Below are 20,950 nucleotides of genomic sequence, written 5' to 3'. Positions count from 1 at the left end.
GCACTCAGCCAAAAGTTTGAAACGGAGGGAAGAGAGAGTCCCAACGCTGCTCTCTAGACTTGGCTATATAAGGCAATACAAACACAAGTATCTGAATGAGGGGAGAAAGGGAGGGGGCAGAAGGTAAGTATTCCCTGAACGGGTCGGCCACCTGCAGTGATTTTAATTAAACACTGGCGTTCTCCAAGAGTAACACTGAATAATGTTGGGGCCTATAATGAGATCTTCGAGTGACGAGGTAAAACTCTTTAGTTTAAACGCGAGTCCAAAATGTGTCATTACTTTGTGGTAGGGAAATTTTTGACGCCATTTTTCTCTCTCTCTAATCACCAAGTTTTTCAACTGTTATAGTATACATAGTGGCTTTCAAAGTCAGATATAAGTTAGGCTAAGGTAGAATGTCTCAAACTAACAATCGCGGAAATGGTGCTAAATAACTTTGGACCTAAATTAGCATTTCTGAAAGGGTAATTCCTGGTAGCAATGAAAAAAAAAAGGGGGGGGGGTATGCTTAATAGTACGATCCTATAGGAGTTAAGGCATAAGCGAACATTGTGGTAAGGGCACGACCCATTGAAACACCAGGCCAAACAGCTGAGCTGCATTCACGCCTTGAATGTGGTGTTAGCCGTGAACTCTAAACAATTGGTACGTGTGAGGGGAATACCTAAGTCTTAACGAGTAAGTACGTGTGAAAAACCTTCTCACATACTTTTGCTTAAAAACGTTTTGTACTTCCGATCGACCTATTTGTTGTCCCGAGATTAAATAACACACTTCTAAACAAAATAAGTTTAGGAAAAAAAATATTATACAAATTTTAATACATATCTTACAAGACAAAAAAAAAAAATTGACAGTTGTCTTCATTCATTGGGTTACAAAAATGCTCACATGGATTCGATATGGCGTGATGGAGATTGGCGCGTAGTGCCTATCGAATCTTGTTTTTAAAAATAGATATAAATAGGTGGCGGCCTATTTACATAAATTTGCTTAGTTTAAAAAAATGCACACTTCAAATGACTGTTGCTTTTTCGAACATACATTTATCCTTTTAAATTTTTAAAAAAATCATAACCAATACCAAAACTTTGTATATAGCTCTATCTGTTACAAAGGACAACAAAAAAATACAACCTAAGCCTCCCCTACCATGTATGGTAATGTTTCGTTATACAGAAAAATAACTATGTAAGACTTTCAAATTTTGTATTAAAAATGGTGCATACATATGTAAAACAGTTTTGATATTTAATTTGAAAATAATAGAGTTGAGTTGCTAAAGTGCAAAACTGCTGCTAAAACTGGATTGACCACAATAAAGTGAAATCAGATTGTCAACAGGGCTTTTAGACACCTACGTAAAAAAAAAATAAAAAAATACGGTAACAGGGAAAGAATGTTTAAATATTAATGAAATGAGGTCTTTCAGTTTAAAAAAAAAAAAAAGAAGAACCAAGGCCTAAATAAAATAAAACACAATGGCCGCCATCATTTTTGCGGTTTCGTTAGGCATGAAATTTAAAATATTGCCATTGAGAAACGTGCTTTCTCAATAGTTCATCGAAAGGCCAATTTGAGACTTAGAGTTGTCAGTGAAGGACATACCTTGCGTTACTAATGAATTAATGAGTAGTAATTGGGGGGGGGGGGGACCTACTTCCTCTCCATGGGCATCGACTTAAAGATGTAATGGTCAACTAAGGTGTCATGGTGTTACAAATGTCACGGACCTTGTCCTAGTCTTGTCCTCTGATGACACTACACACCGACAACAATGAAGTTAAATCCTGGTCGTTTTTTTAAAAAAAGCCACAGGGGATGACCCCGTTAAACCTCCTCCCCGCCTGCCCCCCGAAACCACTACCACACACACATACACAGACGTGCGTGCCATCTTTTCCTTGTTGCACCAACTTTTAAATTTTATTTGTGAATGTCTGGAAGAGTCAATTGGTCAACAGAAAATGATGCAGGCTTCAAATAAAGATGGCGAAAACGTGCATTTTGGGCCATTTATAAGTATCACAATCTTTTTTTTTTAAAGAGGCGCGGTGGCTAAGTGGTACAGAACCGGACGGTCCCGGGTTCGACTGGGATTTTTAATTTCGGGATCTTTAGGGCGCCTCTGAGTCCACCCAGCTCTAATGGGTACCTGACTTTAGTTGGGGAAAATAAAGACGGTTTGTCGTTATGCTGACTACATAACACCCTTGTTAACCGTGGGTCACAGAAACAGCTTACTTTACATCATCTGCCATATAGACAGCATGGTCCGAAAAGAGTGAACTTAAGATTGGCCTTAAGTAGAAGCCAGTGTTAACACACTATAATAAACACATTGATTACAAATGCACGCAGTTTTACTAACTTAAGCGTAGCATTCTATACACATAAGTCAACGTCTATCAAGATGTGTCCGAGCGGTGAAGAGCTTGATCGAGGGGGGGGGGTCGAGATGAACTCGCATAGAACGCTGGGATTCACCTTTCCAGGACCTCTCTTTAAACCTACTGTAAGTTGAAGATCGTCAAGGCATTTTTGACATCATCTGGCTTAAAGAATAAAATGTACTTGTACTTGGCAATACACAAAAAATACTGAGACACACGAATGTGACACATAGCACACTTGACACAGTGGCTGTGTTGTTTCTACTGCTGCACTTCAACATTGAGTCACGTCACACACACACACACAGTGCTAACACACACCCACTTCTTATACAACGGGACGTATTTGTTTTACGTCACTCTCCAAAGGAAATCGTATTGCGCCATCTACCGACCTTTAGAACTGCGCCCTGGAAACTAAAGGTTCCCTAAAAGTGACCAATAAGCTTATATGCTAATGACGTGTACCACAAATATTACACGAATTCACTTTAAATTTTGTATGGCGTTTCGTCTATTTTACTCCGCTACATATGGCGATTTCGTGATGTAGATCTATAACATATATAAAGTAACTCAACATTCACATGGATGGCCGATAACACAAGAGGTCACACTTCAAAATACATATCCTACGCAATGCACTAATTTTACTGTGGGGTATGGGTGAGGAGTCAAAAATGACACCCCAAAATACTACGATTCCTACAGACCTTTAATTTTCAAGCCTTGAAGAAAGCAAGCGTTTAACCGAGACCAATTGTTGTGGAAGGCCCTATCACTGACCTGCGACGTGGCAACGAGCTATTGGTCTAAACTGACCAAAGCTCAGTGCTGATGCTTATAATAAAGAATGGTCTCGGTTTAACTTGAATGACCCCCCTCCTTTCCACATTACCAAAAGGACCACCATGCAACAGTCTTGTATTTGAATGTTAAAGAAAAGTACTACAGGGTGGAGAGTTATTGTAAGAGATTCTATCCAAGGCAAAAGAACGAGGAATGGAAAAAGACGTCAACAGATCTTGTGTGGTCCCCCAACGGCCCAACAGACTATGGCATAGGTGAAGCGAAAGACGAAAGAGAATCGAGATATAATAAGAGATATAAAAGAGATATATAAGAGATTAGAATATCCTTCAAAGGGGAGAGATAATTTTTTAAAAGTATGCAATATCGTCATACTGCATTAAGTTCTATTCATTAAGGATGACTGTTTCAATTAGTTTCAAGCTACGCCATCTCATCCAGTCTAACAATATTTCTCTTGTACTGTCTAAGTATAAAGAATTAAGAAGATCTAAGCCCAACACTATGACTCTAATTGAAAATGTTCAAATATGAAAGATATCGAGAGGTGAGGGACTGTCGAACTACGTCTATTCAGCTATGGCACCCCATCACTGTACATCTACGACTCTGGCTTTAACCATGCTTGGGGTTACTAACATTATATTAAGAAAGTCTTAAGTCTCAAGGATGTTTCTTTTCATATTTTTTTTTCCGGCCGGATAGAGAGAAAGCTTAGAAGTGGCAAGAAGGGAGGGAATGCTTAGAATGTGAAATTAGTTTGTGTCATGCGCAAAAGTGATGACCCTGTTGATAGTGTGTGTGTGTGCGTGCGTGTTAGCGAGATAGTGACAAGAGGAAGTCGCGCGAAGCGTTCAAGTGGTTCTCCCCCCCCCTCACCACACACATGCAAATCCTCCCAAAATATTTACAGTTACTAACAAATATCCAAGTCCAGTGTGTATTTTATTTGATAAGCAAGTCTCCAATGCTTAGATGGTGAAGTAGTTTCTATTCCTTTAACTTTCCCCCCCCCCACACACACACACTCATATCTCACTATCCGCACCCACAAAGTCTCCTATCTTGCATCCCCCCCCCCACCACCTCTCTTTTTCCTCCCTCAGGTCATTCCATGGAACATTCCAGTGAAGTTAGAATGAGTGTAACTTATTGGGTTATCAGCTCGCTCGGCCTCTACCTAAAGATAGGGCAGCGGCTAGGGAAGCAAACGTTCCGCTCTGTGGTGGGGGGGGGGGGGGGTCAGCGGCGGATCGTTGGGTAAGAAGGTACTGTACTGTACTAAATTGTTATACCGGTATTAAGGTTTCTATTATTTATTGCTTTGAAAGATATGCTATGTTATTAGTCTTCTCAACGTCGTGTGGTGTTTAAATAATAAAAGAAACAAAAAGGGTTACCCCCTTTTTTTAAATACAAGTTCCGCCCCTGACGTTTATCTTTACGTACGAGTCGTTGACACATGTACGGCCTGCGTGTAACATTGCTGACTGTGGCTAGTATTGGATCAATCAACCACGCGCCACGCTGACTGACGGATTAGATACTAAGAATAAACATAGTCTGTGCCAGATTACGAGGCTAGTAGTGGTCAACTTCTTTTGACCCTTTCCTGTCCACACACAAGCGACCTAGATTTCAAAAGGGGGGAATGGAAAGATAATCGATAGAGTTGGACTCTAATTCTGTTGAGCATCAACTGTAATGACCAACACATATGAAAATCATGAAAAGGCAGCGTCGATATAGAAGACAATAAGCTAAAGAAAATGTGAGACGAATACCACCCCAAAAAAGCGCGTGAAAAAAATACACTATAAATCTCACCAAAGAACCATTTATATACAAAAAAATTGCTATTAAGGACTTGTTAAAAATAAAAGTACAAGGCTTCAACAAAAGTTTTATGTGTGATGTCCACAAAAAAAAAAAATTACTTTCCAGCACACTAAGGAGATTAAGGTTGGGGGGGGGGGGTGGCCGAGTGGTTAAGCGCTTGGTTTCCGAACCTGAGCGCCTGGGTTCGAATCTCGGTGAAGACTTCGAATTTGAATTTCGGGATTTTTAGGGCGCCCTTAAAATCACACAGCTCTAATGGGTACCTGTCGTTGTGCTGGCCACATGACGCCCGCTGGTCTAAGAAACAGATGACCTTAAGGTCAAAGAAACAGATGACCTTAGCATTAACATCATCTGCACCATACGTCGCAAGGTCTGAAAGAGGAACTTTACTTCACAAAACTAAGTGATCAGCAACTAGCAGCGAGGGGAAGCGGAAGTAGATAATGAAACAAGACAATATATACTATAAAGTAGAACCAGGAATACGTCTGAATACAAAAATAGGAAGAGGGACTGGGGGTGGGTGTGGTTAGGGTTGGGGGCGACGTAGATTATGAATGACTTCATTAACCTCCATGAAGCCTTCTAAATCATTCACCCTAGGTCGATACATTTCCCCCCTGGGCTACGTGATGGAGTGCTGAGGGTTAACATTCGTCATGAGGTAATTGTCATTGCCTTTATCACCAGCAATTTGTTTTGTTTTTTTTTTGTTTCAGTAACAATGAGGGGTCCCGGGGGATTGGGGGGGGGGGGGGGGGAGTGTCAAGTGTCCTGCCTAAAAAAAGAAAAAAGTTTGTATCTATGAAGTGGAGAAATCATGGCGTCAGACTAGGAGAATTGGTATGCCTAAATTACGCATAACTTTTACCTAATTTGTCAATGAGTGCGTTTTACTCCGCCCCTTTCCCTCAGATCTAGTGTGTTCCCCCCCCCCATGACATCACATTTCTCGTCTATCAACACACACAGGCACACATAGAAGCTTGAGGCACATTGGAGTGGCGCCACTGCTTATGATGATGACATCGCATATCGTGAGGCAACACGCGTAAACAGAAGTACCGTGGCGCCTATTTGTTAACTCCCTTGACGATTTTGAAGGTTGACAAGGGCAGTGACAGAGAGAAAGATGAAAGAAGCAATTATTTCCCTTTAAGGTTTTCCGTTCATTCATGCGTGACTATCAGCTAACGGGTGAAGAAATGTTAAAGTGCGATCATGTCTATAAAAAAAAACAACCTAGTTTACAGTCTTTACACCTAGACATCGACTCGACAGTCTAACCAGAGAATAAGGTCTGATTTCATAGCATGTTAACAACATGCAATCCACAATTGTACGCAGTCCTACCGTCTGACTGCTAACGGATTATAGCAGGGGTTCTCAGCCTGTGGATCGCGACCCCTTGGGGGTCGATTGACGATTTGCCTGGGGTCGCCTAAGACCATCTAAATATGGAGAAACAAAATTGTTTATTCTTCTATTGCTGAATGTGTGTGTGGGGGCGGGGGTCTCGGCAGACTGGGGGTGGGGGGATTGTAAAAAGGGGTCACCGAGCTTAAAAGGTTGAGAACCGCTGGATTATGGGATTTACGTGTAAGCCAGCTACGTCAGGTGATCAAATAGTGCTGGAATAACAGTAGGTGTTTACACCAGACCTGGGAATCCTGCTTGACTTTACCTGTGGTATTAATGGACAGTAAACTGAAACTTAACATTCGAGAGAATACCGCGTTATTATGCCCCAGCCCCCTTTTTAATACATAACAAGGTTACAAAGACAGTTTGTGTGGAAACACAAACTCAAACTCGTCCACCCGGGCAGGTTTCAATATTTTCAGAATATCAGAATTCTATCAAAGGCAAGGGACAGAGAAAATTGGAGAAATAAGGTTGACAGATCCTGTGTGGTGCCCCAACCGTCCAGCAGACCAAAGGATAGGTGAAAGTGAATGTGAAGTTAGATGTAAACCTGACCTAACTAATGTCTTATAAAGAGTATCTAATTGATCTAATTGTTGTGTAAAGGGTCAAATCTTATTCAAAGCCTCAAGAAAAAAAAATTCCGTAAAAAAAAATACAATTACTATAGTTTAGTGTCCAATAGGGTTACAGCTAAAAAATCTTTGGCTATATTACAAGGTCTTCGCAAAGACCGTCCTTCAGGGAACAGTACCAGGAAAAAGAAGAAGAGGAAGACAACATAAAAGAATGGATGGGCCTGCCATTGAAAGAGGTTCTAACTAAAGCAAAAGACAGAGAGGAATGGAGAAAGACGGTCGACAAATCTCATGGTGCCCCAACGGTCCAACAGACTAAGGGATAGGTAAAAGTAAAATACTACACTAATTTCACACACAAGACGCGCAAACACACGAGAAGCACGTGAAGTTCCAGGCGTAGGTCTCTTTTCGTGTATCATTGTCACAATCGTCAGATTCACGTCACTTTATCAATAGAGAGGGAGGGAGAGAGAGAGAGAGAGAGATGTGTATGTGTGTACGTGTTTGAATTCGGAATCTCGGTCTTAGTTTTGTTTTTAAAAGAAGCTTAAGTGGGATTTTTTTTTTTTTTTTTTGTATTCAATATTTTATCAATCTTTCTCACGCCACGTACACAATGCAACGACCTGGTCTTTTACACAAGTCGGCGTTTAGTCTGGACTGGAAACTTAGGTCAGACTGACCCAGGTGTCATCCTCTTAGATAACGCACAGTATAAAGTCAATATGTATGTGTATGTGCCCCTGTCTGTGTATGTGCCCCTGTATGTGTTCTGATAAAAAAACACGTAGGGCTTAGATCCTCTTCCATACAGCACCCCAGTTAGATGTCTGAAGTATGTACTCGTATAAGATGTACATGTTGAAATACGATTCTCCTTAGAATTAGTGTCATAGTTAGGCATAAGCAAAAGGAGAGGGATCTTAGTTTATAAACTTTGAGAACCTCAAGAATCAAACTTTCATTTATTCAGGGGGAGATGGCCCTCTGGACCGTCCCCATGACGGTTCCTTGCACGAATCCTGACCGCCAAAAATCCTTCCCTTCTGCAGGAGGTTTGGGCTGCGACATAACAATCTTCATTTCTGAGGCGACGTCTGGAAACTTTGCAGGCTAGGGAACGAGGAAACCTCGATATCAGAACGAGGCTGAGTAGAAACTAACAGCAAAATTATACATACTTTCCAGATCTATTTCTTAAACAAAAAATAAAATAAAATAATAAAATTAGAGTGAACTTTCTCATTCTTTGTACAATGGCATGGAGACAGCATAGTCTATATTTTATAAAACGGAAGACTATCGTCTTTATTTGTGTCGCGTGTTTTGCTATGACAATGTTACTAGAGCTCTTTTAGAATGGACCTCATTCACCAATCGTAAACAAATAACATTTAGTCACGTGATCTTACTGATAAATCAACGAAAAAAACTGTCACGTGACAACCATCATGAATTAAACATGAGATCGTAAATTTTATAGAAGAGATAGAGCACCACGTGGCTAAATGTTGAAACAAAAACGCCTTATGAGAGTTGGTAACAAGTCTAACTATTGTATTGTCAACTATTGTACAAGGTTTTCGGGGTTCCCTAAGACCTACCTTCAGGGAACAGTACCACGAAAAAGAAGTTAGGCAGACAAAAAGCAATGGGAAGACAACATTAAAGAATGGACGGGCCTGCCATTGAAAGAGGTTCTATCTAAGGAATGGAGAAAGATGGTTGACAAATCTTGTGTGGTGCCCCAGCGGTCCAACAGACTAAGAGACAGGTGAAGGTAGAGCGGAGAGTACGAGAATGAAGCCAGCAAATTTAAAATGGAGAAGGAGAGAGGAAGGGGTTTGAGGATAACAGAAAGTCAAGAGTAGGAGGCCATATGAATCAGATAAACGTTTTGTTTTGAGATTAGACTTGACTCGCTGTGCGGCGTTTCACTAATTCTATACACTAAGACAGCAGATGTTATCAATTGCACACTCACGTATAGAAAGAAGGAAGGGGGACACACATCCTATTCTATTGAAAGCGTGGTCACGTGATACAGCAACGACCAGAAGTGAATTTTTTTTTTATTAAATGAGACAGAAGGACACGCCCATTCGTGGCAGTGTCCGTGTCGAGCGCGCACTTGGCCAGCACTCACACACACACACACACACACACACACTAGCATTCATTCACTTAAGGGTGTGATCTGTGAGCGACATTCTTCGTGAGTCACTTTTAAGGTCAGGGGCGTCTCTTTGTACAAGTCGCGGGTCAAGTGTGTCTCAAGTTGGGTGGAGTATTTGTTTCGCATTGCTTCGCAGAAATGTGTCACAAAATGGAGGGGTGTGTTACATGACGTATAAAAACGTACTTTCTCCATGATGAGAAAAAAAAAAAAGGTGCTCTTCTCAGACTAGATTAGCCGCCAACTCGAAAAATTGGGAGGAGGGCGGGGAGGGACAATGCTAACCTTTTGCCTTGGGCTAAGGAAAAAAAAAACATTCTCTTTACATTTGAATAAATAGGCAAGGAACATAAAAATACAATTTGATGATCACTGCCTCACAGTAAACAAGACCTGTTCCTAACAGCTTTCATACAAGTAGTGTGAACAGACAGAAATAAAATAAAGTTCCCCTTGCGATGTATGGGGCAGATGATGTTACGGTCATCTGTTTCGAGAACAATGTCATGTGGCCAGCACAACGACCAACCGCCTTTACTTTCCCCCAAACTTAAGTACACATAAGAGTTGGGTGGACGCCCTAGAAATCCCAGTCTTTACCGAGATTCGAACCCAAGACCCCGAGATCGGAAGCCAAGCGGTTAACCCGCGCCCTGTCATGAAATAACGTCGCGGTATTGTTTTCAAAAATGAACATTAAGGATGGTTGAAGAAGTGAACTTGGCTAGAAGTACCCAGCTTTGACCTATAAATCAACATAGAGAAACAATAAAGTAATTTGGTGGTCGATACATTCAAGGACACCTGTAGCTTTGGGCGTGCTAATAGCTCGTGCTTTATCAGCAGATAACTTTCTGTGGGATATGCAGATTTATATTTCGGCCAAGAATTTGGCCGTGCCGATAGTAAAGTGACGAGTGACGAGTGAAAAAAAAAAGGCTACAATGAAATAAGGACATTTCCATTACCAATTTAGTTCCTGTAAAGAAAGCTTTTCAAGGGAGATTATAGTTTGTTTCATGAACTTTCCCCATGATTGAAAATCACAAAGTCGAATTCCACGACAATCTCTAAATGCACGAAAAAGATTTCAAAGTTAAAGTTGGAAGATGATCTATATTATGAAAATGTGGGTTTTTAAGTTTTAATGTAGAATTTCGAAGTGGGTGTAGATTCTACAAGTCTAAGATTGTTTTTAATCCTTTAGATTTAGGTGAAAAAAAAAAGTAAAAAAAAAAAACAAAAACATATGGCCACAGCTGGTTTCTTTGATTTAGAATTCGCAAAATGTTATTAATTAAAACACACGAAAGGAGGTTAAGGGCCGCAGAACAGCATTTTGTTCGCTTCATTAGAAATGTGTGTAACCAGAATGTCGTTGTTATTAGACCTTTCATCACTTGATAATAAGTCATCGGTACCAGAAATGCCGATGAAAAGTGATGCTTCGGAAAAAGGCAATAACATTTTAAATAAGTAAAATAAGTACACACTTTGGAGATCTGTATGAAAAGGTTCTGTTCCCGAAAGTTCCCTAGTGGCTACACTAGTTTCTTATTACAGTATCCATCGACTTGAACCTTAGAGCTTAAAAAAAAAATGAATCAAAGATCCACGTGACACTAGGCCCCCCCCCCCCCGGGGCCACAATCCGTCGTATACTTCTACTGGTACAAATTCTACAAGGTGCAATACACAGTTGGATCAGTTTGACCCTTGCACCGTTGGGACGTAACTTCACACGCACACACACAGTGACTCGATGTTAATATATCACAGGCAGTTAAATAAAAATTAAAAAAAAGTAAAAATGTGTATTCAAGGCGTGGCATTCACAGGCTGGATCATTCTACTAGCTACACACACAGTTACACTAACACACACACAAATACTCAGCATTAACCTTTGCACATTTCTAACTACAGTTAGGATTTAGGGATTGGGTTAAGAAAGACAGGGACATCAAGACTTTAAGTCCTTTATCCACATGCGCAATGAATACACATAAACCCAGACAAGTATTTTAAGACTATCAAACTTAACAGTTATAGTAGGCATAAACGGACTTCCATACATAACACCAGGAGCCGACTAGGCGCCCCCCCCTCTTTCCCCCCTCCTATTTTGTTTGACGTTGGGGGACTTCTATAAGACATTAACGCTCTACAATAACAGGCCTGGCAGGCGTTAGACTAGCAGTCAATGGATTAGCATATCGAGTTGAATGACAGAGGGGGGGGGGGTCCACGGAGGTATAAAGCACACAGAAACCTCCCTAAAAGCCCGTGGGATAATGCACCGCTCCCTCTAATGGTATGCTTGAAGCACGGTCATTTATTTCTCCCAGATTGGTGACGTGGTTTGACATAATGCACCAGCAACAGATAACAAGTCGAATCTATTTATAGGAAGGAAATAAGTATAAACACCCCACTTTTTTTATATCTCTAATTTGCTCCCAACATTAGTTTGACAGTATGTTCAACAGAAATGTATAATCTGCGAGAGATAAACATGTTGATTTTTTTCTTTTAAATCTAGACCTACAAGACCTAGCACCCTTTTCAAAAATTGATTTCGGCTAAAAGCCTGTTTAGTTTTTGATATGATTCAATTCAAAGCCGGTAGATGTTTTTCAGTTGTTTTTTTATATACCTACTTTATGTGGCAAAGTAAGCAGTTCATATTAACCCTTAAAGTGCTGAGGTGTTTTACAATGAGTGCATACAAAATGGAATTACAATTTTGATGTTTAGAGGCTAATCTACTTAATGCCTTTAAAGGGTTAAGATATGGTGAGTCACTAAAGGAGAAGGCTCTGCTATATAGGAGAGAAGAGACAATGGATGGACGGACACCGGACATTGTTGGCTAATAGATCTAGAATGACAGCTCTGTCGCAGGAGTGGGCTAGGGTAGGGCTTTGGGGGGGGGGGGGAGAGACGAGGAATGATAAACAACAAGAACCAAAGTCTTTTTCTAATAAATTAGGAACATATAGAAAATTGTCGCTGATGGGCAAGGCACAAAAGTGTCCTCTATGGGTGGGGGGCGACCACTTATATAATAAAATTAGTAATTATTAGATTATTTTATAGTCCAAAGACCACAAAAAAATTCTGCATGTATCAGCTAAATGGGTTATGCTGCGCGTTTTAGATTGCTATTTCTATAGTTAGCCTAATCAAGAAATTCAAGACTTTCTGTTAGTAATACATAACAGTAGATCCCTACATTTTATTGAAATCATACTGGTATTACATTATGCTAGATTAACATTATACATGATTGGATCTAGACTATCAGATCTAGCTAGATATAGATTAATACTAATAATATCAATAATAAAATAGAATCACTATAGATATGCTATAGATCTAGTCTAGATCTAGCTCTCTAGTCTAGTCTTAAGACATGCTGTCTGGTAAATCGTTTGACTTCCGAACGAGGGTCCTGAGGGTGAATCCCCGTGAAAACTGAGATTTTGAACATATTGGGCTTTTTAGGACGCCCCAGGGTCCACCCAGCTCTAATGGTATTGGGTACACATTAGACATGATTAGATCTAGACTATTCTAGACTCAATATCTTGTTGGGGAAAGTAAAGGCTGTTAGTCGTTGAATTGGCAACATGACAACCTCGCTAACCGTTGGCCATAAAAACTTACCAAAAAAACAACACAGATGACCAAATAGATTTAGATCTAGACCTAGATCTGGAGTCTAGTAACTAGATTCTAGATCATGATATGATCTATGCAGATTTAGATCTAGAATCTAGATCTAGATCTAGGTCTAAATATTAATCTGGGTCTAGTGCTAGATGATACTAGATCTATAATCTATATTATATACTAATATAGACCTAGATCTATATCTAGATCTAGAATTTATTTTTTTAATTTTAAGAAATACAATAACAATTTAAAACTTACCTTTTGCTGGGCCTCTAAGGCGATACCACTTTTAGCCGCTCTGTGTGCTGCCATCTTTATTAGAATAAATTTAACAGTTTATACTTTCTCACAAAATTAAACAAGGAAAATGGATCAATGGATTTACACATACACTTGATACACACTAGCCGTCTGCTACACTGAAGCCGACAACAGTGAACGCGCGAAAGCAATGTCAGCTATTTTTGTTCTGCCTCGCTCTGCTCTTGTTGACACTCGACCGAAGGGCGGTAAAAGTGCGAGGCACAGTCAGCCGAGTATTCTGATTGGTTGCCCGACCATCCCGAAGGCGTCTCGCCGAGAAGCCGGTGTTTATTTCATTCTTAGATAAAATGCGCACTAACTGAGATAGTTATTGTTTTTAGAGTGAATACAATGGCTAGCTAGCCTACCAACGACCTTTGTATCAGTTTAGCCTTAAGGGTGTTCCCTTTTTTTTCGTGGATGTCCAGTAATAGCACCACAGATTTGTGTAGGAGATTGAACAACATGACGGAAGGATTAATAGGTTCAAATTATGGGGATTCCCCGTGGTTCTTCTGAGCTTCATCAAGCATAGCGAAGCGTGAAGGCATTTTAAGCATCGATTACCATATTTTTCTTTTAAGAATCGGGTCATATTCGGGTTTGTTTATAGTTGTTTATATGTTGCTTATTTTCCTAAAATAAAATAACAATTCTAAAAAAACAGTTTTTAAAAAATTAGACTACACAAACTCTTAGAGAAAGTACCACACCTACGTCACTTAGTGCTCAGGCACTTATATTTTTACCATTAAGGAAGGAGCCACAGGGAGAGCGTCCAGCTCGGGAAGGGGGCGGGGGCAGAACATTAGCTTTGTCAATAAAATACTGTAAAAAAAAAAAAAACTCAATCATTCTTGGGAAAAAAAATGAACCAATCAGAAGCAAAATAAAATAAAGCATTTGACACCAATTGCCAGCAAGTCAAATAGCCAACGCGAAATAACTTCCTGAAGTCCACTAATAGACCGACGTTTCTGGCATAAATTATTTGCCTACGTCGTAACCAAAGCTTTCCGGCCGCAGGAAAGACGAAAGCGGTCAGGGTTGGAACTAGGAATCTTCGCGATGACCGTCGGAAGCACATGCCAAACGATCAAGCATGCACCCAGCATAAGTTTCAAATCTCTTGCTTCGGTGTGTTTCTTTGGAGTTAAACCACAGCTCCTCGGTGTTTTTCTTTGGAGTTAAACCACAGTTCCTCGGTGTAGACTTGCCAACTAGTACTGAACAACAGGCGTTCATTGGGAACATAACAGCAAAAAAAAAGCAACAAGTTTATGTTGACATCTCCAAAGAGGGCGGGGAAGTTTATAATTCTCAAGTGTGGGAAATTTCGAGGAAAAAGACACAATGGCCCCTGTCACTGGTTACATTTGCAAAGTAGGCCTACCCATAGGACACTTTTAAAAATGGATAATACGATTTTTTATACCTACTTGTTGACGGTCGTTGACTTGTAACACCAAGCTGCTGGTAGACAACTAAACCGTTGTGGGCGTAATATTTCTTAATTAATAAAACCTGAAATAACTTGAAGAACTTCAGTGTGTCTGTCCTATCTTGCATCATTCAGAACTTTTCCCCACCGTCACCATAGAAACACACACACTCCATAACACTCCTGTAGTCTAGTATAAATGTATAAATGTCTCAGTTTTTGTCTTTTAACAATAGAATGCAGGTCGGACTGACCATTTGGGTTTTTAGACAAACTCTGGGTTGGCTGGTACCCAAAGTTCAATTGGAGCCACCGCCGCTTTGAATGACAGATATTTCAGAAAAGAGTTATGCAGTAGACCAGAGATGCCCAACTTAATTCGATCTGCGGGTCATTTTAATTTCCAGCACTAGTGTCGCGGGCCACATGATGGAAAACAGGGTCGGACTGGGTGTCAAAATCGGCCCGGGCATCTCTATTTCGTCCGGCCCATAAATTGTATATTATATGATGGACATCAAATTCTAGGTCAACATGTCCTCAAAATCATTCTGTCAAGTTTGATAATGTATCGATAGCTGTATACATGCATATAGTGACTATAAATACTTCACTTAGAGGGCTTCTTTTGTAAGAGAATACTAGAAAACCTTTTAACAATTTAATACAAGCCTTAGTGACATCCATGCGACATTTATCTTATAAAATACAGACGTGATTTTAAAAAAAAGATGATTACTGTGGTCCTACAGGCCCATTTAGGTACCGGCCAACCGGGCATTTGCCCGAATGCCCATATAGCCAGTCCGCCCCTGATGGAAAAGATAAAAAAAAATAATGAAATTGAACTGAAACTCTAATATTTGAGACCCGCGGATTTAGTACTTACACTGAATTATTGGGATACATTTGAATTTTCTTTTTACGCTTTAGAAAATAAGTTCGGTTTATATTTTGTTGTTCTTGCTTTAGTGGGTTTTTTAAACATCCAGACTTTCTTTATAAACACAAACATGTTGGCTAGCATGGTATCATGTTCTACAAGAAAGTAAAGATCCATTCACTTTTCCTGGTAGATTCTATATTCTGAGTCTTATTTAATGAACACACAAATGTTAAATGCCTTGGTACGAATCCATTAGAAAAAAGTGAGGGCCTTAACGTATGTAAAGATACTTTTTCAACATTCTTTTAGGGTGGGAAGAGGCGTTTTTTTTTTATATTTTGTGTCGAAATTTGGACGGGCCGGATGGAAGTACGTCACAGGCTGGATCTGGCTCGCTTGCCGTATTTTGGGCATCACTGTAGTAGACGATCACCTGGTCATCATTTAATCGTTAAATGTTTTGTGTTTACTTTTTTATTTGATTGTTGCGTTTGTACGAGACCAATCGTTATAAACGGCCTCAACACTAACATGCGATCTGTGGGCAGTTTAGAAGAAATTGTTCGTTGCCTTACAGTACAGACCTGTGAGATGTTTCTTAAGGATATGTAGTAGGCCAACAAAAATGTGTAGGAAATGTGGATGTTGGAGAGGAGTAATGTAGGAAGTAGAAGCGTAAAGAAAAAAAAAAGTGAATGTGTGTATTTCTGTATTTCCAATTAGACAAAAATGGAGCGAGGCTTTTCGAATCGCCATGTTTGTATGTTTAGTGGTAAGTTTTATTTGCATATTTTATAGGCCTACTTGTATCTGTTCAAATAGACTGCCTTTGTAGTGTATTTTGTGGCAAATATGTAATAAATTGTTTCCATTGCCTTTTATTAAAGAAATTGTACAGACTAGTGTAAAACTAAAACTTCATCTATACTTATAAATGATCTAACAATCTAACTCCACGTGACTGGGGTCTTGAGAGGCTCAAATCGTCAGTTTCAAAAGCCCTGAACTGAAACCCTCTGTTGAACTTCATATACCGTATACATACTTTGCAACATAAGGCCTGCATGTGTATCTTATTGTGTAATAATGCCAGGGCCAATTTTGAAACCCACCCCAACTCTTGTAGAATGGATTTAAAAAAGGGAACTCGCATCTTTGATTACACCAGAGTGGCTTCCCTTCGTCACCATGGCTACAGAAGGCAAATGGCCTTGGAGAAAGAAGTAAGTGATTAGAAGGGTACTTTGTTCTGATTGGGAACATGAGCTGTCAGTCAGCCACACACACACACACGTATGGGTGACGTCACACATATAACAGCAGAGGTTCTCAAATTTGACTTTGTTTCAAACAACTAGCTTCCAAAGAAGAATAAAAGTTTGTTTATATAAAAAAATTTCTATAATAAAAAAACAACAACCGCATCAACGAGTAATGTTCAAGATTGGATCCAGACCTTTCAGAGTGAGACGAATAGAGTGCAATAGGAATTTGTTTCTTTTTTCTTTTACCTTTATATTTTCTTTCTTCCTGTCTCTCTTTTGTTCTGTCTATCTCTTTCTTTCTCTCTTTCTTTCTATCTCTTTTTGTCTATCTCTTTCTGTCTATCTCTCTTTCTATCTGTCTCTCTTTCTGTCTCTCTTTCTTTCTGTCTCTCTCTCTATCTGTCTCGCTTTCTTTCTGGTTCTGTCTATCTCTTTCTGTCTCTCTCTCTTTTTTTTTTTCTCTTTCTGTCACTCTCTCTGTCTCTCTCTTTCTATCTCTCTTTCTTTCTCTCTCTTTCTTTCTGTCTCTCTTTCTTTCTGTCTCTCTTTCTTTCTGTCTCTCTCTGTCTCTCTTTCTGTCTCTCCCTTTTTGTCTCTCTCAATCTGTCTTTCTTTCTTTCCCTCTTTCTATCTCTATCAATGTAAGTATCTTGTATGTCAAAATGTACCCAAGTTAAAATCTCCAACAATCTCCAAGGCCGACCAGCACTGTCTGCACACTTACTCATTGAGCGTGTCACTAGTTGAAGACTGACGAACAGGCTTAGTTAAATAGATGACTATTGCAATGAAAGGCTTTGTTTATGACACCACAATGCAATAAAACTGGCGAGAAGGGCGGGGGGGGGGGGTCTTAAGTATTGAACAAAGAAGAGATTCACGTTGGATCACAGAAAGGAAAGTGTATTAATGAAGTGTAAATTAGGTACTTTTTGGATTGATATCGACACCTTGGCATTCTCTACTCATTTATCGCGTGTATGGCAATGTATTCGATTCCAATGATTTAAAGATGAGTACAGGACATGAAACCCAGTTGCGACCTGTATATTTTTCCATATATGATGCAGACAAAGCCGTTATCCCTTGAGGGTATATTTAAGTCTTTGATCGCTTGTAACTAGATCTAGATCTAGATTTTCTTTTACCTTTGCTTTTTCAATGTCTTTCTCTTATTTATAGTTTTAAAAGTAAATAAGAAATTAAGTTTAAAAAAATCATTTTCTACTTATGTTCAAATATTACATTAAACTAAACATTTCTATGATAATGGTTAGAGTTGGGATCGATAATCGAACCCTCGGCAATCACGACACTCTGAAAAAAGTAGCCATACCACTATGTGCGAAATTTTAGCTTCAAATAAATGATTGGATAAGAGCAACGTAAATGACTCTCAAACATTTATTTGTTTAGCTCAAACTTGATTCACACTCCAAAGGTACCCAATTACTTCATGGCGCTATACACACTTGAGATTTCGGGCAACCAATAAGTGTTAGGCACCATTTGGACGCCAGGCATCCATTGGGCTATTAAGTCTGGTGTAATGTACCTCTCCGAATTGCTAATTCCATTTAATATTTTTTTTTTACCTTCACCTGTCCCTTAGTCTGTTGGACCGTTGGGGCACCATGCAACATTTGTCGACCGTCTTTCTCCATTCCTCTCTGTCTTTTGCCTTAGTTAGAACCTCTTTCAATCTCAGGCCCGTCCATTCTTTTATGTTGCCTTCCTATCGCTTTCTCTGTCTGCCTCTTCTTCTTTTTCCTGGTACTGTTCCCTGAAGGAAGGTCTCTGCGAGCCCCGAAGGCCTTGTGATGTGGCCATAGATTTATAGCTTTCGTTTTGTTACGATAGTTAACAGGTCATCATTATGGGTCCAATCGCTGCAATAACACTGTCTCTGATTCAGCCGATATTTAAATGTACTAATAATTTTAAAATGTCGAGGGGTCATTCACTGAGTCATTGTTTCTAAAGAGGTTTGTACATAAAAGCCGAATAACAAATACAAATAAATAAGAGACTTAAATAAGATAATTGTTTATCTGCCACTGTGTCTCATCGGGGGAATTACATTACGATTTGTCTATGACGTCATCTTTCAGCTGTTCATTATGACGTATTCTTAAAACACATACATACACACACACACACATACATCAGGTAAAGAAGCGTTAATGCCATGTTTTCTTTTTCTCGGGAAGCAATAGGTTTCAGATTTTGTTTTGTTACTGAAGACACCATGGTAGGTTGGTCAGACAGGAAAGGGGCGGGCCTGGAATAATCCACCCACTGATAGCACTGAATAAGCAATTTGTGACTCGGACCCTGGCCGGATCTTTTCTAAATCTCCCTGGGCGCGCTACGTAAGCTTTACTATTTGTTCACATTCCACAAACTGTAAGCCGTTAGGAGGGGCGAGGAGGGGGAGAGAGGAAAAAAAAAGATTTGGTGTCGTACCGTCGTGCGTCACACCTGCTGTCAGATTAGATTCGACCGTCGCCTCCTTATAAGGATCTGGCTCTAAAGATAAACGGGGGAATAACTCGCCGGGTCTTGTTAGCGCCGATACGCAGTACTCGATTATTGTATCGAGATAAAAGCTGGACTGGATTAGAACATCATTTCGGTAGTAAAAATTGGGCTAACATCGGAGCGTTGACACAATTAGAAATTCTATTTTTAGATTTCAGGCGGGCACTCAAATAGAAAGTTTTATTTAAGGTGTTTTATTCGCTGGGTGACAAGTGCTATGAAGCATGGGTGGTATAGGCGTAGATCGCTCATAGAATTGTACAGCAAAGTGGTTCTATTTTCGTGCATTTAACCACTGTTATATGCCTACCGATAGAGCGTCGTGGCCAGACTCTGCTTGACTGCCGAATTGAAGTTATAGTTTGGGTCTTATCTTATCTTATATTATACAGACGTTACTTCAAAAAAGAAGATGATTAACCATACGCGTCATGCATCTATTCATGCATGTTAACCAATGACCTAAATTCTGCCAAGTCACTGCTTTTCCTGGCCACAGGCGGATCCAGGGGGGGGCGGTAGGGGCGATCGCCCCCCCCCACTCGGCCGACCCCCCTCCCCCCGAAGGGGGGGGGGCGGACGAATTTTAGTATAGAATTCACACAATTTGTATACGAATTCATTACTTATGTTAATAATATATACTAATTATTTATATTTCGACCTATTTTTAGATTATTTCGCCCCCCCCCCTCTAGTATGTTGGCCGATTTGGTGGGGTCGGGAGGGGGCGATGGGGGCGGTCCTACTTTAATGGAGAAATCATAGTTTGTGAACAAAATTAGTTGAATTAATATATAGATTTATATTATGTCGCTCGCTTCTTGTATCTTGGCCGTTTCGGTGAGGTTGGGGGAGGGGGAAATTGCATGTACTGCCCTCCCTACTCTAGCCCTCTGAGTGGGGGTGGGCGGTCCTATTGTTATGGAGAATCATAGTTTGTGAACAAAATTAGTTGAATATCTATATAATATAAACTACATATTGATGTGTGAACTCATTGTATATTATGTCGTACCACACTCTAATCTCAAATTTTATCATTAGTAAAATTTAAATGAAAAAGGGTTGTACCAGGTGGGAGGGGCGATTCATGCAATCGCCATTTCCCCATCGGACAAACCAATACTTTTTCTTTTTGTATTACAGTTAGGAAATTACAAAACAAAAACATCTGTCACTAATATAATTTATATATACTATAAATTAAATTCTTATATCAAGTCGCCACACCCCTATTCTTTAATGCCAAAAGCAGAAATTGATAAAGGAGCGAGGATTAATCGTTTTCACTCTACCGCCCCTCCCATTTCCAGACAGAGTTTATGTAATTTCACATGAATTTATCATAACTATTTTAAGAAAGACTTTGCATTCAAAAAATTAAAATTCAAACGAAATTTATCAGTAAGAGTCACGATTGAGATGAGTTCTAAACCCAAATCATTTTTTCATAGTCGCCTTTTTCTAAACTTTACTCAATCTGATATTTTTCTAGTTAAATAAATTTGGGACTAAAACTCACAATTTATACTTTGATTTTATTGAATATTATTTATTGAAGAATTTTTTTTCGTCGGAGATCCTCAAAGCCAAAATCTAAATAT

General features: G+C 39.7%; 1 protein-coding gene across 1 annotated transcript in view; it reads right to left on the bottom strand.

The window, feature by feature from the left end:
* The window catches only part of LOC106079806 (myophilin-like), a 31,136-nt gene extending 17,765 nt beyond the window's left edge, over positions 1-13,371 (bottom strand). Inside the window, exon 1 of the mRNA XM_013241014.2 lies at positions 13,166-13,371. Within this exon, the coding sequence (XP_013096468.1) occupies positions 13,166-13,219 (54 nt within the window). The 5' untranslated portion in view covers positions 13,220-13,371. The remainder of the gene's footprint in view (positions 1-13,165) is intronic.
* Positions 13,372-20,950: the final 7,579 nt, after the last annotated feature.

This window comes from Biomphalaria glabrata, chromosome 6, assembly GCF_947242115.1.
Source record: "Biomphalaria glabrata chromosome 6, xgBioGlab47.1, whole genome shotgun sequence".
Classification (NCBI taxonomy): Eukaryota; Metazoa; Mollusca; class Gastropoda; family Planorbidae; genus Biomphalaria; species Biomphalaria glabrata.
The sequence above is the reverse complement of the archived record's forward strand: the minus strand, read 5'-3'. Positions and strand labels throughout refer to the sequence as shown.